Source organism: Macaca thibetana, chromosome 3, assembly GCF_024542745.1.
Source record: "Macaca thibetana thibetana isolate TM-01 chromosome 3, ASM2454274v1, whole genome shotgun sequence".
NCBI classification, from domain to species: domain Eukaryota; kingdom Metazoa; phylum Chordata; class Mammalia; order Primates; family Cercopithecidae; genus Macaca; species Macaca thibetana.
The window spans coordinates 30,305,830-30,321,661 of record NC_065580.1 but is presented as its reverse complement, the minus strand read 5'-3'; the positions used below and the strand labels follow the sequence as shown (position 1 = coordinate 30,321,661).

General features: G+C 55.4%; 3 protein-coding genes across 6 annotated transcripts; 2 read left to right on the top strand and 1 right to left on the bottom strand.

Annotated features, from left to right (window-relative positions):
- The first annotated feature begins 2,393 nt into the window (after nucleotides 1–2,393).
- ATP6V1F (ATPase H+ transporting V1 subunit F) lies at nucleotides 2,394–5,849 on the top strand. The gene is made up of 2 exons (XM_050785044.1): nucleotides 2,394–3,106; nucleotides 5,368–5,849. Exons 1-2 carry the CDS (start codon nucleotides 2,793–2,795, stop codon nucleotides 5,567–5,569), a joined length of 516 nt encoding a protein of 171 aa, XP_050641001.1. The 5' UTR covers nucleotides 2,394–2,792; the 3' UTR covers nucleotides 5,570–5,849.
- Nucleotides 5,850–5,938: 89 nt separating this feature from the next.
- On the top strand, nucleotides 5,939–9,600 carry ATP6V1FNB (ATP6V1F neighbor). The gene is made up of 2 exons (XM_050785043.1): nucleotides 5,939–6,827; nucleotides 8,962–9,600. The coding sequence occupies exons 1-2, from the start codon at nucleotides 6,407–6,409 to the stop codon at nucleotides 9,069–9,071; spliced, it is 531 nt and encodes a 176-aa protein (XP_050641000.1). The 5' UTR covers nucleotides 5,939–6,406; the 3' UTR covers nucleotides 9,072–9,600.
- A 42-nt stretch (nucleotides 9,601–9,642) lies between these two features.
- On the bottom strand, nucleotides 9,643–14,487 carry LOC126951158 (spidroin-2-like). 4 transcript variants are annotated; one of them, XM_050785040.1, is made up of 4 exons: nucleotides 13,532–14,487; nucleotides 13,107–13,261; nucleotides 11,279–11,346; nucleotides 9,643–11,066 (listed from the first exon to the last, which is right to left on the bottom strand). In XM_050785040.1, exons 1-4 carry the CDS (start codon nucleotides 13,699–13,701, stop codon nucleotides 10,491–10,493), a joined length of 969 nt encoding a protein of 322 aa, XP_050640997.1. In that variant the 5' UTR covers nucleotides 13,702–14,487; the 3' UTR covers nucleotides 9,643–10,490. The 4 variants fall into 3 exon arrangements, with proteins under 4 accessions (XP_050640997.1, XP_050640996.1, XP_050640999.1 ...); XM_050785039.1 differs by having other exon boundaries at nucleotides 13,107–14,487; XM_050785041.1 differs by lacking the exons at nucleotides 13,107–13,261; nucleotides 13,532–14,487 and having other exon boundaries at nucleotides 11,271–12,575.
- Between the last annotated feature and the right edge of the window lie 1,345 nt (nucleotides 14,488–15,832).

Here is a 15,832-nt window from a genome sequence, read left to right as displayed (position 1 = left end):
CACCCTTGCCTCCCCACCCTCTTCATCTTCCTGGCCAACAGGAAGTTTCCTGGACCCCTCCCTACCCCTCCTGGATCAGTGCCCCCAGCTCCCAAACTGCCCTGGGACACATCTCTAGCTGCAGTTACCACCCTGAGCTGTGGCCATGTATCCACGGCCCCCCACCAGATGGAGCTCCCTGGCCCTGGGTGTGAATGAGTGAGTGAATGGGTATGAGTGAATAAATGAGCAGCTGAGTAGCTGGAGCAGGGAAAACGCCTTTCATTCACCTGATCCCACAATCTAGACCCACCTGGGCATTTCAGCACACGGTGGTGGGCCTGGCAGAAAAACCCACGAGGCCCCAACTCCTAATCCCTGACCTCCCCACCTCTCTCACCTCTCACCAGCCTCTGTGCTTCCTCCCTCTTCCCACACACCCCTCCTCACTCTCTGCCCCCCCTCACTCTCACCCCTAGATGTGCTAATTTCCCCCTCAGCTTCAGCTGCCTCCACCTGTGTGTGGCTGATAAGCTCACAGACCTCCAGCCTGCCCACTTCCAGCCAGCCACAGTGTGGCCCTGGGTGCTAAGCCTTAAAGGCCCTCCCTCATTAATCCTCATAACAGCCCTATGAGGTGGGGCTACTACCATCTGAAGAAACCAAGGCCCTGGGAATTTCAGTGATGAGTCTGAAACCATACCTCTAAGTAGTGGGGTACAGATTGAAACCCAGGCGTGCCCAAATCCCAAGCTTATCACACATACAATTGCCAGACCAGACCACTTGCACTCCAAACTCACAAGCACTCCAAACTCACAAACCCCATGCCAGACACCAGGAGTGCTGGTTTATTAAAAGGGAGGAGGAAAGAGCGGCCCCTTCCCCTTCAGCCTGCTCATCTCACAGAGGTCACTTTCCCGGGAATGTTACTCCCGTTCATGTGCTGTACAGGCCAGAAACCTGGAAGTCACCCAGGTCTCTCTTTTACCTCACTCCCCAAACACGCCACTCTGAAATCAGTTTTGTCCTAAATATCTAAATCTCTCTCGGCTCTACCTACTTCTCTGTGTTTCCCATTTATCACCACCTGAGTTCTGGCCACCATTATCTCTCACAATGGCCTCCCAATCTGGTTTTTCCTCCCTCAATTTCGCCTCCGCTCACAGCACAGTCACAGTGAGTGACACTTCTAAAACGTAAGTTTGGTGATAGCACTCTCTTACTTGAAAACCCTCAGCGGCTTCAGGATAACTCTGTCCGCAGGATAACTTCCAGATCCTTTTTTTTTTTTTAAACAGAGTCTCGCTCTGTCACCCAGGCTGGAGTGCAGTGGCGCCATCTCAGCTCACCACAACCTCCCTTGCCCGGGTTCAAGCAATTGTCCTGCCTCAGCCTCCCAAGTACCTGGGACTGTAGGCACACACCACCTCATTGGGCTAATGTTTTTTGTACTTTTAGTGGAGACAGGATTTCACCATGTTGGCCAGACTGGTCTCAAACTCCTGACCTCAGGTGATCCATCTGCCTCGGCCTCCCAAAGTGCTGGGATTACAGGCGTGAGTCACCGTACCTGGCCTGCAGATCCCTTTTTTTTTTTTTTTTTTTTTTTTCAGACAGGGTCTCGTTCTGCTGCTCAGGCTCAAGTGCAGTGCCCTGATCATAGCTCACTGTAACCTTGAACTCCTGAGCAAGCCCTGCTGCCTCAGCCTCTCGAGTACCTGGAACTATAAGTGTGCGCCACCACACCTGGCTAATTTTTTTTTTTTTTTTTGAGACAGAGTCTCGCTCTGTCGCCCAGGTTGGAGTGCAATGGCACAATCTCGGCTCACCGCAGTCTCCACTTCCCAGGTTCAAGCAATTCTCCTGCCTCAGCCTCTCGAGTAGCTGGGACTACAGGTGCCCACAACCATGCCCAACTAATTTTTTGTATTTTTAATAGAGACAGGTTTTTGCCATGTTGGCCAGGCTGGTCTCAAACTCCTGACCTCAGGTGATCCACCTGCCTTGGCCTCCCAAAGTGCTGGGATTACAGGAGTGAGCCACTGCACCTGGCCTACCTGGCTAATTTTTAAATTTTTTTGCAGAGACAGGGTCTCACTGTGTTGCCCAGGCTGGTCTCCAACTCCTGAGCTCAAGCAATCCTCCTCCATCAGGGAAGCACTCCCAAAGTGCTGGGATTATAGGCGTGGCATGAGCCACCATGCCTGGCCTTACCAATTCTTTAACTTTCCTTGAAGGCCCTACGCTCTCTAGTCAGTACACCTTTGCATATGCTCTTCCTCTGCCTAGAACACCGTCTTGTCCTCACTTCTATCCCCTTCATCCTGCAGGTCCTTCAGGTCTCAGCTTAGATCTGAAGCAAGTTTCTTGGGGAAGGGTTCTTTGGATGCCCCCTCTCTCCATGGGTTAGTTACCATGGATGTGTGCTTCCATATACTTTTCACATTCTAACCATTAACACACAGCTCTGTAGTCGCCTATTCCCTTGACTTTCCATCTCACTAGACAGTATCATCACTAACTTCTGCATTCCTTTAATTGAACAAATGCGTATTACTTGTTAAATATGTGTCATAGGTACACACATACACGATAAAGACCCAGACCCTGCCGATGAGATCAGTAACTGCGTCTCTTCTCTGGGATCTCGGCGTTTAAACAGCACCAGGTTCAAATCGCTTGTTGAACGAATGAACCAAGGAAAGAGTGAATGAACGAATGAATGCCCGCGAAGGAGGTGGTGCCGCGCAGCCTTCTGGGAATCGTAGTCCCCTGCTTCGGGCCTGTCTTTATGGCGCAGGCGTATTCACATGGAGGCCGTGTTGCTGTTCATGCGCATGTCCCGGAATGCGGCTCGGAGAACTGCGCATGCCCGAAGGGGGGTGGGGCCGACGGGGAGCCGTACGGCGGAGGCGGGGCTTCGGCGGCTTTTGGTGCTCTCGGGTGAGCTCTGCCCGGCAGCGGGGATGGCGGGGAGGGGGAAGCTCATCGCAGTCATCGGAGACGAGGACACGGTGACTGGTTTCCTGCTGGGCGGCATAGGGGAGCTTAACAAGAACCGCCACCCCAATTTCCTGGTGGTGGAGAAGGATACAACAATCAATGAAATCGAAGACACTTTCCGGTACGGTAGCGCGCGAGGCCTGAACGGGCCCTTCTGCTGCCTGGTGGAGTGCGGGGCGAGGGTGGAGGCGGCCCGGGGACCGAGGCGTGAGGCCCGGACGGGGGTTAGGGGATGGTCGTGAAAGTCCGCCCGCCCGCCGCCGCGCCCCAAGTTCCCGTTTGGGGCTGGGTGGCACCGACGCTGTATCAGGTCCACGAGCTCCCCACCTCACATGATCGTGTGTCAGGAAAGAAGGGGAACAGAGCTCGTGACGGGCTAGGCAGTGGGCTCGGACTTTGTTCTGCTTTCCCCTCCTTTACAGGCTCACCGTCGTCCTGTAAGGCAGGGGTGATTTTGTCCTACTTACAGGTGAGAAAACTAAAGCTTGGAGAGGTTAAGGCACACACTAAAGTTACAAGTGGGCAGAGGCAGACCTGGAATTTGAACCTAATCCTAACCCTTTCTGCCTTTGGTAAGCCAGGTACACACTCTGTACAGCTCTCCTCAGTCGGCCTCGGAATTTCCCTTTGCTCTTGAGCACAGTAGGCAGAAAATGTCAGGACTGTGAGAGCCTTCTGCTAAGACCTTGCACTCAAGCCCTCACTCCCTGCCTTAGGTCAGAGTGTGGGCGCAGACATGCCTTTAATCCACCAGGGGTCCTGGTGACCTGAATTGAGGATAACAGCTTCCTATTCTATCCCTCACCCCTTCTTCAGGTTCGCTGTACTAAGTCTCAGGAATAAACCACTCACCTGTTTCCCCCCAAACAGTCCAGCCCAGGGCTGCCGGCTGAGACTGGTTCCTGCTGCCTGGTGTATTAGGTAGTTCCTGACCTGGTAGGCTGTTACCTGCCGATCTCTAAGCTGTCTGGTAAAGTGACCCAAGTTACCATGGGAGAAGGACAAATTTTACTTCAAGAATTTTTTATGTTTCCAATCAAAAGGGACCTCAGAGATCAAATCTAACCCAGTGACTGGCGGGGGATGGGTGCTCAGTAAATAATTTTTAACCAGTAAATAAATGAATGAGTCTGGGCGCGGTGGCTCACGCCTGTGATCCCAACACTTCTGGAGGCCGAGGCGGGTGGATCACCTGAGTTCCACCCGCCAGGCTGGTTGGAGTTCGAAACCAGCCTGACCAATATGGTGAAACCCCATTTCTACTAAAAATACAAAAATTAGCCAGGCGTCGTGGAGGGTGCCTGTAATCCCAGCAAATCAGGAGGCTGAAGAAGGAGAACTGCTTGAACCTGGGAGGTGGAAGTTGCAGTGAGCCGAGATCCGCCGCTGCACTCCAGCCTGGGTGACAGAGGGAGACCCTGTCTCAAAAAAATAAAATAAATGAATGAATGGGTGGGTGATCACAGGAGAGGAGGATCACGAGGCCAGGTTCTTTTTGGGCAGAAAGTATGATTCCTTCATCAGACTGTCCTCTTCGTAGCTTGTGATCTTGGTTCATGCCAGACTTTCCCTCTGACCCCTCCACCACCCTCATCAGCATAGACCTTGAGGCCTTCAGTGGTCTCATCAGACCTATTTTTAAATTAATTTGTTTTCTTTCTAAAAGTTAATGTGTCCTTTTTTTTTTTTTTTTTTTCTGAGACAGGGTCTCACTCCTGTCACCCAGGCTGGAGTGCAGTGGCGTGATCACAGCTCACTGTGGCCTCGACTTCCCAGGCTCAAGTGATTCTCCCACCTCAGCCTCCCAAGTAGCTGGGACTACAGTTTCCCAAGCAGCTGGTACATGCCGCCACATCCAGCCAATTTTTTGTATATATGTACACATTTTTTTTTCTTTTTTTTTGTAGAGATGGGAGTCTCACTATGTGGCCAATTCTGGTCTCAAACTGCAGGGTTCAAGCAATCCACCCACCTCGGCTTCCCAAAGTGCTGGGATTACAGGCATGAGCCATTGCACCCGGCCTTCAGTATCTGCACATAAAAAAGGATCTGTATACATATAATCTTATCCTTCCCCTTTCTGACACCATCACTGCATATTGAATACACCAGTGTGCACCCTAATTTTCATTACCAGTTCACTTGGAAGCGTTTCAGGCAGCGTTGCAGAAGCCAACCCTAGTCAGCATGACCCTCCGCTTTGGGATGAAATTGATTCTTGGTAGAGTTGACATAGGGTTGAGCGTGGCCGCCTTTCTCCTTGTCCTCTGTGCCCTCTGGGTCACACTCATTCTCCTCCACTGCCCAGCCCAACAACTTGGAGGCAGGAGAGAAGGCAGCCCCCAGAGCTGCCCTAGACTCCCGTCTCATCTCTCCCCACAGGCAGTTTCTAAACCGGGATGACATTGGCATCATCCTCATCAACCAGTACATCGCAGAGATGGTGCGGCATGCCCTGGACGCCCACCAGCACTCCATCCCCGCTGTCCTGGAGATCCCCTCCAAGGAGCACCCATATGACGCCGCCAAGGACTCCATTCTGCGCAGGGCCAGGGGCATGTTCACTGCTGAAGACCTGCGCTAGGGGACTCCTCACAGCCCTCAGCCCTTCCCTCGTTTCCAGGCCTCTCCCCAGGCTTGCCATCAGCCTTCTTTACTTTTTGAGCCTCTGATTTCCAATTCCCTGCCCATTCCCACTCCATTAAGAGGCTAGGTGAGGCACTTCTAGGTTGCTGGGGCTCTGCTGTTAAAGCTGGTTAAGGAACAGGAAGCCTGACCATCTCCCTCCACTACCTGTTCCCTGTGCTGTTACACAGTGTCATTGTTGATGTTAAATTAAAGTCATATTCTTGCTTCTCTCCAAACGGGCTGGGTGCTGGAAAGTACATGTGTGGCGTGAGGCCATGGGGCAGATTCAATTGGCAAGGATGGAAAAAGGTGCTGCCAAAGACAGGCATAGAAGAGCTGGCCCAGGAGGATCGTGCTGGGAGGCAGAACTCAAGGACTGGTTCTTGGATCAGAGAAGACCAGCTCTGGTCTGGGAAGGATTGGGAGGAAGCTTGAGCCCAGCCCCCACCTCCCCCACCTTGCTCAGCATTGGGCTGGGAAGGGGGCCAGACCCAAAGGACAGACGCAGAAAGCACACAAAACCTGGAAGCCTCTGATGCCAGATCCCGCGTGGGCCCTGCGGGAGGTTTGGGGAGCAGGGCTCTTAGCCAGTGGGCCCTGGCCCCAGGCTGCCTCAGGAAGCCGGGTTCATGGGGTCTGCTGGGGGCACAGCAAGTAGAACCCTGGCCCTGTGTGAGGTGAGGCATGGTTGCTAGGTGACTGCCAGGGCAGCCACTCGCCATCAGAAGCACTCTGCTTGCTGTGCTCACCCCTCAGCTGTAGCCACCCTGGTGCCACTCCTTCCCTGGCCACCATGTCACGGCAGCTTAACATAGACACGTTACGGCAGAACTTCTGGAAGGAGGAATATCTGAGGGAAAAGATGTTGCGCTGTGAATGGTACCGCAAGTATGGGTCGATGGTGAAGGCCAAGCAGAAGGCTAAGGCTGCAGCCCGCCTGCCCCTCAAACTGCCCACCCTGCACCCCAAAGCCCCACTCTCACCCCCACCCGCCCCCAAGTCAGCCCCTTCCAAGGCGCCCAGCCCTGTCCCAGAGGCTCCTTTTCAGTCAGAAATGTACCCAGTACCACCTGTCACCCGAGCCCTGCTGTATGAAGGCATCTCCCACGACTTCCAGGGGCGCTACCGCTACCTCAACACTCGAAAACTGGACATGCCAGAGACGCGATACCTCTTCCCCGTCACCACCAGCTTCACATACGGCTGGCAGCTGGGTGAGCCCAACCTCTTGGAAATCACCTCAAAGACAGAGCACCTGCCATGTCCTAGGGAGTGGGCATCCTAGTGAAGGGTCCAGACCATAAACAGAGCAAGGAGATGACCAAGAAGTGTCAACATGTGCCACAGAACTAGGGAGTGGTGGTGGGCGGGGAGGCAGCGGCCATGTGCTGCTATTTATTGGATTTTCAGGAAAGGCCTTTCTGAGGACCTGAGGCCAACAGCCAGATGATAAGGATGGGTTTGGATTTTATTTGGTGTGCAGGGAAGCTGATGGAGGGTTCTAAGCAGGTTTCAAGAGTGACACTGATGAACCTTTTAAAAAGTCACCCTGGGCCGGGCGCGGTGGCTCACGCCTGTAATCCCAACACTTTGGGAGGCTGAGGCATGCGGATCACGAGGTCAGGAGATCGAGACCATCCTGGCTAACATGGTGAAACCCCATCTCTACTAAAAATGCAAAAAATTTGCTGGGCGTGGTGGTGGGTGCCTGTAATCCCAGCTACTCAGGAGGCTGAGGCAGGGGAATGGTGTGAACCCGGGAGGCGGAGCTTGCAGTGAACCGAGATCATGCCACTGCACTCCAGCCTGGGCGACAGAGCAAGACTCCGTCTCAAAAAAAAAGTCACTCTGACCTGTATGTAGGCAGTGGCTTTTTCAGGGGAAATGGTAGAATCTGGCACGTGAGTTGGGCATCTATTTTGTTACCCTGTGGTAGTGGCCTGAGGAATCAGCAATAGAGCTGAAATCAATTCAGGATGTTTTGGGGGAAGACTCAGTGGAACTCACCCATGGATAGAATGTGAGAATAAGGGGAAGAGAGAACAATCACCCAGGTGTTTAGCTAAAGCCGCAGTGACAGGGAAGACTGGGAGAGGTCAGGGCTGGAGTGTGCATGAACAGGTCCTATTTAGTCATGTGTGTTTGCCTATGTTATGCTTGAAGTGTCTGTAGGGTGACTGTTCTATAAGTCTGGATTGAAGTCAGAGCTGAAGATGCAAATTCAGAGGTCATTTGAATATAGGTGCTTTTTTTTTTTTTTTTCTTTTTGAAGCAGAGTCTCACTCTGTCACCCAGGCTGGAGTGCAGTGGCATGATCTCGGCTCACTGCAACCTCTGCCTCCCAGGTTCAAGAGATTCTTCTGCCTCAGCCTCCCAAGTAGCTGGGACTACACAGGCACGTGTCACCATGCCTGGCTAATTTTTGTATTTTTAGTAGAGACAGGGTTTCACCATATTGGCCAGGCTGTTCTCCAACTGCTGAGCTCGTAATCTGCCCACCTCGGCCTGCCAAAGTGCTGGGATTACAGGTGTGAGCCACTGCCCGGCCTATAGGTGCTATTTAAATCCGTGAGATCACCTAGGGAGCTCAAGTTGCTGGAATCTGATGGGAGTGGGGGCAGGAGGGCTGAGCCAGAGGCTGGTAGGGGATGGCGTAGGCAGGAAGGCTGTCCATCTGGGCTGAGTCTTTTTTCTGTGAGGTTGAGTCAAGGCCATCAGTGGGGAGGGAGCCGAGCTCAGGCAGTGGAGTAGCAGAGATGAAGAGGAAAGGTGTGGAACAGGCATGTGCCAGAGGGCTGCTGGGCGATGTTGCTGCACGTCCCATTGCTGTCTGTGCTCATGAATGTCAAGTGAGACTCCTCGGCCCTGTGTCCTTCTCCAGCTGCTTAAGTGTCTTGCAGAAAAGGTGGATGGTTGGGGATTGACTCAGTTGAGATTTTGCCCCCAAACATCCCTTTCCCCCAGGCCCCTAAAGGGAAAGTCAGGGAAATAACTTTCTAACAAAAGCAGGAGGCAAGCCCTAGAAGGGGGGAGCAGGAGACAGAAGGAAGTCCCATCTCTTCACAGTCTGTCCCTGTGACAAGCAGGCTAGGGTGGCTCCCCTCCTGGCAGGTAGAGGATCCTGAAGCTGGGGTAATGATGGCAGATGGCTGCTGTATGTATCCTGGCCTCCAACCAGCTCCCAGTATTTGCAGGTAGCTCCCATGCCTCCAAAGCATTTTCCGTTTCTTCCCACAAAGTGGCTACTCCACTGACGGATTCCTAGGGCTGTGCAGACAGACAGGGCTCCCATGCTCTGTGTGTCCTTCCCTCAGGAACCCATGCTTGGCCTCTAACATCTTTTCCCAGGCCCCCCAGTGAAGCAAGAACTGGTCTCCTGCAAGATGTGCCGCATTGAGTCATTCTTCCGCAAGAACGGGGCCTTCGCACTGCTTGATCCCCGAGACCTGGCCCTCTGACGGTGGGCCAGGTGTGGGCTTAGGGGAGGGAAGAAGAAATAACAGGCCTCCTGGTGGGGCAAAGCTGTTGTGTGTGTCTGTGCCCCTCTGCGCTCCCTGGCCCTGAGGCTGCATTCAGGCCTTTCTGAAACTATCTGACCTGCAAAAGTTGCCCTCTTGCTTTTTCCGTAACCCTCATCTCTTTAATCATCCCTTTGAGTACCCAGCAATGACCAGAGGGGGCTGGGAAGGGCGAGCACTACTCTGCAGGCACGGGATCCGCAGCACCAGGGGAACACAGTAGTTCCAGGAAGTTCTGAGTGTTCCTGCGGGGAGAGCGGCCTGTCATCTCGGAGGCCAGGGAAAGGGGACTCCTGCCACCGCCACGCGCCTCCTTGCCCGCCCCTCACGTGGCCCCGAGGGCCCGCAGCCGCCCGGTCCTCTCCCGATGCATCTGTTCCAGCTGCTCCCGCAGGGCGCGCCGCCGCCCAGTCGCGTCCTCCTGGCGGTGCAGATCGCTGAGCATCCGCGGCTCAGTGGGGCGGGCGGGGCAGCACCTGGCACACCCGCCCCTCGCGCCCCGCCCGCCCGAGTCACTGCCAGAGTGCAGTGCGCTCACTTCAAAGGGACCCGGGCGCACCAAGCTCGGCCCCTGCCCCGTGCAGGTTCCCTGTGGCCCCACCGCCTTCTGGGGGTCTTGCCTGTGGCGGGAGTTGAGCCGGGCAGGGCGGGAGCCCCACGGGGTGAACCCGGCAGTGGCGGTTCCTGGCGATGTGGAGGCGTTCCAGGACCTGCAGAGGGGCAGTCAGCGTCCGGCCGCCCCTCGGTGCCCCGCCCGCCCCAGGCAGGCCCCAATCCCGGCGTGGGGACGCACCCGGAGCCGCTGCTGCTCACGGTCCCGCCGGCGCCGCCACCTGGCTGCGCTGTGCAGCTCCAGCAGCCGCTGCAGAGCAGTCTCCTGCTGCGCCGCGCTCAAGCCCGCAGGCGCCTTGGCCCTGCCTAGGGGCGCCGGCCACGCGGCCTTCGAGGCCTTGGGACGCTCAGGACCGCCCCCCCAACCCCGGAGGGCACCCGGAAGCCGAGCCTGGCCCACCTCCTGCTCTCCCGGGCCGGGGCCCACTCCAGGGCCCTGCAGCCCGTGCGGATTGCGCTCCGGGTCTGGAGGCCCCCGGAGACCCCCGGGGAGCCCCTGCTGCCCGGATCCCTTGGCGCGCAGGGTCGCTGGCATCACAGCTCCGGCTCCGCGACCTGGAAGCAGCTGCCGGGCCGGGGGCTTCGGGGTGGGAAGCGCAGCCCACGCCCCCTCCTGGGCGACTCCTAGCTTTGCCACCGCCGGTGCCGACTTTTGTGTCTCGCCTCTGATCCTGCCCTGCATCATCGCGGTAGTCCTTCTCCGGAGGTCTGGGCTCTCCCTGCCCACAGGCTTTGGAGTCTGTGCTTTCAGGGACCCGCAGGAGTCCCTCTGATGGCTCCGGGAGCCGCCTTCCTCTGGGAGCTGTACAGGGCCTCCCCGGGAGCCACCTCCCAGGCTTGTGAGATATTGCCTTCCCAAGACCGCAACATCTTCCCCAGACTCTGGGGACTCGCCTTTCCCTGGCACTTAGGACTAAATTCTCTTCGACTCTGAGGAACGCCCGTGTTCTCACCCAGGGGGGCCTCCTCCCTCTGACCCTGAGGAGCCCTTGGGCTCTGGCCCCTCTGTGTCTTCACCCTCTGATGCTGAGGAGCATCTTTGATCTCGCCCCGGGAGGCCTCCCCTCTCTTATGCTGAGGGGTGTCTGCTTTCTGATCCTGAGGGTCCTCCTCTCTCAGACTCTGAGGGCTGTCCATCCTTGGCGGTCTTTGAAGTTCTGCTCTCTCCTGGCCCAGGTGCGGGTCCCAGCCCAGTTTTTCAAGGGCATCTTGGGAAGGCAGGTTTTGGGAGGGCACGTCCCCTGGCCCAGGGGTCCTGGGAGTGAGCTTTCTTTCCTGGGTCTCAGGTTCTGCCTCACTCCTCTCTTCCCTCTGGGCCAGGTCCTGGAAAGGAAGAGCACTTTGGGCCCAGGCTTGACAGGGAACCTGCAGACCCGACCCCAGGGGCCAGCCCTTGCCTGATTCCTGAATTTGTCAAAGCCATTTAATGTAGTGTGGAAGGTGCTTCACTGAAAAGCCTCCCCCTCACCCCAGCAGCCTCCTCCCACGCAGACCCACCCCTGCCATCCCCAACCTGAGACGCTTGACCTTTTCACCTTGTACTCTGAGCTGCCTGGCACCCCAAAGCTCCTCCTGGTAGTGGGGTTCAGCTCTTGTAAGGAGCCTGAGGAAGAAAGACCGGTGTTGGGAGCTCATGTCCCCTCATGCACAGTCCACCTAGACTAGAGCCAGGAAGTTTAGGGAGTCCCAGCACATGGCTAGGGGTGCCCTGAGGGCGCTGTCTGAACCTCAGGCTGTCACAGTTCATCAGCCAGCCACGCACTTATTTGTCATGTGTGCCTGCCAACAGCCCACCCCATCTTTCTCATCCTCCCAGCCAAGGCAGACCACTCCAGAGGGACCTGCACAGCCTCCTCCTCAAGACCACCACGGGAGGCCTGGGAGTGAGAAGGGTCACGGTGCTGGGCGCCTGGGTCCCTCAGCACCGGCTACTCCCGCTTTGTCCTGGTGTGCCCATCAGGCCCAGAGAAGAAACCCGCTCTGGGCATCTTACTTTTTACTCTTACTTAGAAGAAACCTCCCTTAGCCTTTTCTTTGTTTCTGACAGCAAAATCAAAGGAAATTCAAGATGAAATTTTAGGCCAGAGGCTGGCCTAAAAACTGCAAGTGTTCGTAATTAACAAAAGAAATCTAAAAACAGAGCTGATGTGTTGCCGCTCCCCTGCAGCTGTGGAAGAAGGAGCGCTGTTCTGCATCCATAAAACTGGTTAAAAGGGATTTCATAAGGTCTGAAATTGAGATCTTTCCCAAGAACACTGCATCTTGTTCTCTTGTGCAATATCAGACGTGTGAATATTCATAACAGTAACCAAATGGGTGCACTCTCTGTGAAAACACATCTTTCAAAGAGTTGTTTGAACAAAGGAGTCTTATAAGACTCCTGGGCCTTTAGAAATAATTGCCACAAACTGCAAAAACAACCTCCAACCTCCCACCTCTAATTCTCATCGGTTGTCTTACTAGAAAATTTATTTCTCTGGTAATGTTATAATTTGATAGCCCTGTCTTCTCAAGATATATATCCCTGTCTTCTCAAAATACTTGTAAAAACTTCTCTGTCAATCAGAAAATAATTATTGGCAGTTTTCTTCTCTCTCATGTGCGTGGTGGAACAATAAAAAGCTTGTGGCTTTGCTACATCTATTATTTAACAATTTGAGAGTCTGTTTCATTTAAATTAATAGGCTCAAGGCTCATAGTATCCATTCCACTGCCTGTTTATTGTCATGCTGTTTCTAGCCTGTGATCTAAAGACAGGCACCCAGTCTCCTTGATCTCTGTATATCTCCAGTGCCCAGCTGAAGGCTGGCAAAGAGGTGGCCTGTGCCTGGCTGAAGGCTGGCAAAGAGGTGGCCTGTGCCTGGCTGAAGGCTGGCAAAGAGGTGGCCTGTGCCCGGCTGAAGGGTGGCAAAGAGGTGGCCTGTGCCCGGCTGAAGGGTGGCAAAGAGGTGGCCTGTGCCCGGCTGAAGGGTGGCAAAGAGGTGGCCTGTGCCTGGCTGAAGGGTGGCAAAGAGGTGGCCTGTGCCTGGCTGAAGGGTGGCAAGTAGGCGGCCTGGAGTTGGTATTGTGTTCCCTCGTCCCTGGGCAGCCAGTGATGCTCATTCCTGAACTTTCTCCCCTGAACCCCAGTTTAGCATCAGAATCCTACTGGACGCACTGCCTGAGACAGCTGGTACCAACCAGGTGGAATTGGCACATCAAATAAAACCTACTTGCCATCGCTGGGTGTCCTGGCACTCCATCAGGAAGTGTGAGATGAAGAATGAGTGAAGAATGAAGTCCTGGGACTTGGGGAGAGGACTTTCCTGCCTCATCCCAATCCAGTCTGGCTGCCCCTGCCCTCCCAGTTGTCTGACAACGTACCGCGTGTGGGCTCTGCAGGTCCTCCAGGGTTCTCCCACCCTTGGCCTGCACCACTCCCGGCTTCACCCAGATCTGGGGCCGATGATGGGTCTCCCGCCTGCCCCCTGCAGGAGTTCAAGGGCTGCCTCTGATGCACCTCTCTGGGCCCATGGGCTCTGGAATGGGAGGGAGTCTGCCTGCCAGTCTCCAGAGACCCCCACCCCAGCATGCAAACACTTGAGGCCCCCAGTGCCCTCCCTCCTCCCCCATCACCAGATCCTGGGAGCTGGAATTTGGAGATTAACCTTTCCAGGGGCCGTGGGGCAACCATGGGTGCAACTAAGAGCCCAGGAGGCATAACGAAGGGCACTGGCAGGACTGCAGAAGGTGACAGAGAAAGAGCCCAGTTCACAGAGGGAAAGGCAGGATTCCCCAGGGAGACTCACCCTTCCAGGAGCTGATGGTTCTGGCTCAGGGAGTCCCTGTCCTGGGGTAGAAGGTGCAGCCTAGAATTCTGGAAGGGTTGGGGGCAACCTAGTCCACATGGCTCCATCCCCCAGTGTGGCAGCCAGGCTTTAAGATGGCCCCTAAATGATCCCTGCCTCCTGGAATTCATACCCTCTGTGCCCGCCACTTCCCCTCCACGCAAAGGGGCTTGGAAACGGATCCCTCCTCCCAGTTGAGTCTCAGATGAGACCACAGTTCTTGCCAGCAATGTCGGCTGAACCCTTCCTAAGTTGCACCACGAACACCCGCTCCTGCTACAGCTGAGGGTGCCTTGGCCCAGAGAGGGCTACTAACCTGCCCAAAGTGACTCAGACAGCTGCTGGCTGAGCCAGGACTGGGACCCACATTCCCAGTTCCCCACTCTGTTCTGGGCCCAGTCACCACAGCACCCCCTCCTGGAGTCTCAGCCCAGCTGCAGCCCTGGAGGGAGAGGCCAGCAGCTGGGGCTGTGGGCGCCTGTGTCTCAGCGGCACACTTCATTGCCTTTGCTCTCTGGGGCCCTGCCAGGCTGCTTTCCTCCCACGTGGCGGTCACATGGAAAGGCTTCCAGGTATCACCACACAGGTGATTTGACCAAGACAGTCGTTAGCTGTGGAATGAGAATAACGGCCTGCCTGGAAGAGCAGGCCCTGTGTGCCAGGCGTAGTCCACTGTTCCTCCTGACAGCCCTTGGAGAAAGATCTCTTCTTGTGGGTGTTTTCTTTCTTTCTTTCTTTCTTTCTTTCTTTCTTTCTTTCTTTCTTTCTTTCTTTCTTTCTTTCTTTCTTTCTTTCTTTCTTTCTTTCTTTCTTTCTTTCTTTCTTTCTTTCTTTCTTTCTTTCTTTCTTTCTTTCTTTCTTTCTTTCTTTCTTTCTTTCTTTCTTTCTTTCTTTCTTTCTTTCTTTCTTTCTTTCTTTTCTTCTTTTCTTCTTTCTTTCTTTTTGGCGGGGGAGTTGGGGGTAAACGGAGTTTGGCTCTTGTTGCCCAGACTGGAGTGCAATGGTGCAATCTCAGCTCACTGCAACCTTCACCTCCCAGGTTCAAGCGATTCTCCTGCCTCAGCCTCCCAAGTAGCTGGGATTACAGGTACAGGCATGTGCCATCATGCCCGGCTAATTTTTGTATTTTCAGTAAAGACGGGGTTTCTCCATGTTGGTCAGACCGGTCTCAAACTCCCAACCTCAGGTGATCCGCCCGCCTCAGCCTCCCAAAGTGTTGGGATTACAGACGTGAGCCACCGTGCCCGGCCTCATGGGCATTTTCTAGCTGAGGAAAGGTAGACTCAGAGCCCACAGGGGGTTCAGCATGGAGATTCGAACCCAGCCCTGTCTCCAAAACCGTGCCCCTTCTACTTGCCCTCACCACAGCAGGGCCCCAGTGTCCCCAGAACCTCTGTCCCCGCCGTGCCCCCTCACCCACTCACCAGCTGCTCGGGGTCCCCACCCGTGCTACCACCTGGCTGACAGTGCTGGCTCCATGCATGCTGGGCCTGGCCCCTCGGACTGAAAAACTGGGCCTGGGGTGGCCAGAAGAGGCCCAGCTCCACACCAGTCAGCAGCTCCAAGTCCCACAGGAGCTGCAGGAAGATGGGGTGCCAAGGCGTGAGGGGGCACCCACCCTGGCCTCAGCCACACCCCCAGCCAGCCCCTACCTGCTCCTGGGCCCGCCGGCTCCGCTCCATCTGCAGCAGCACAAGGGGCAGCTCCAGCCCCGGGGGACACCCGCAGCCCTTTTGCACCTGGAGGGGCAAGGTGATGTCAGGTCCCCGGCTGTCTCCTTCCTTCTAAGGCAGTGCCCCTCCCTCACCTGCCAAAGTGCAGCCCGGAGCTGGCCTGGACCTGTGGGGCACCGGAAGAGATACTGGTACAAAGCCAAGGCCTGCCTGGGGCTACAGGGGAGCCCTGAGCCCCCCCCCGGAGTGGCTGCCTGCGCCATGCAAAGCCTGGAGGGAAACGGAGGACAGGCAACCAAGAGCCAGGAGCAAGGAGGGACAAAGGCTCTGATCTCAATAATGCAGGGCTTGACATCTGAGTCCCGGCTGGACCGCAGCCAAGCCTCATAGACTCTGGCCTGCCTCAGGAGACGGTTTTTGTGGCCCTAGGGGTGGCAGCATGGAGTGAGCAGTGTGACCCTGAGAGAGGGAGGTGTACGCATATGCTTGTTTACAGCCCCCAGCGAGCATTTGTTTGACATATACTGTACACGCGTACATCTGAACATCAGCTTCACAGCTGCATTATTTGGTCACACAATGTGCCCAA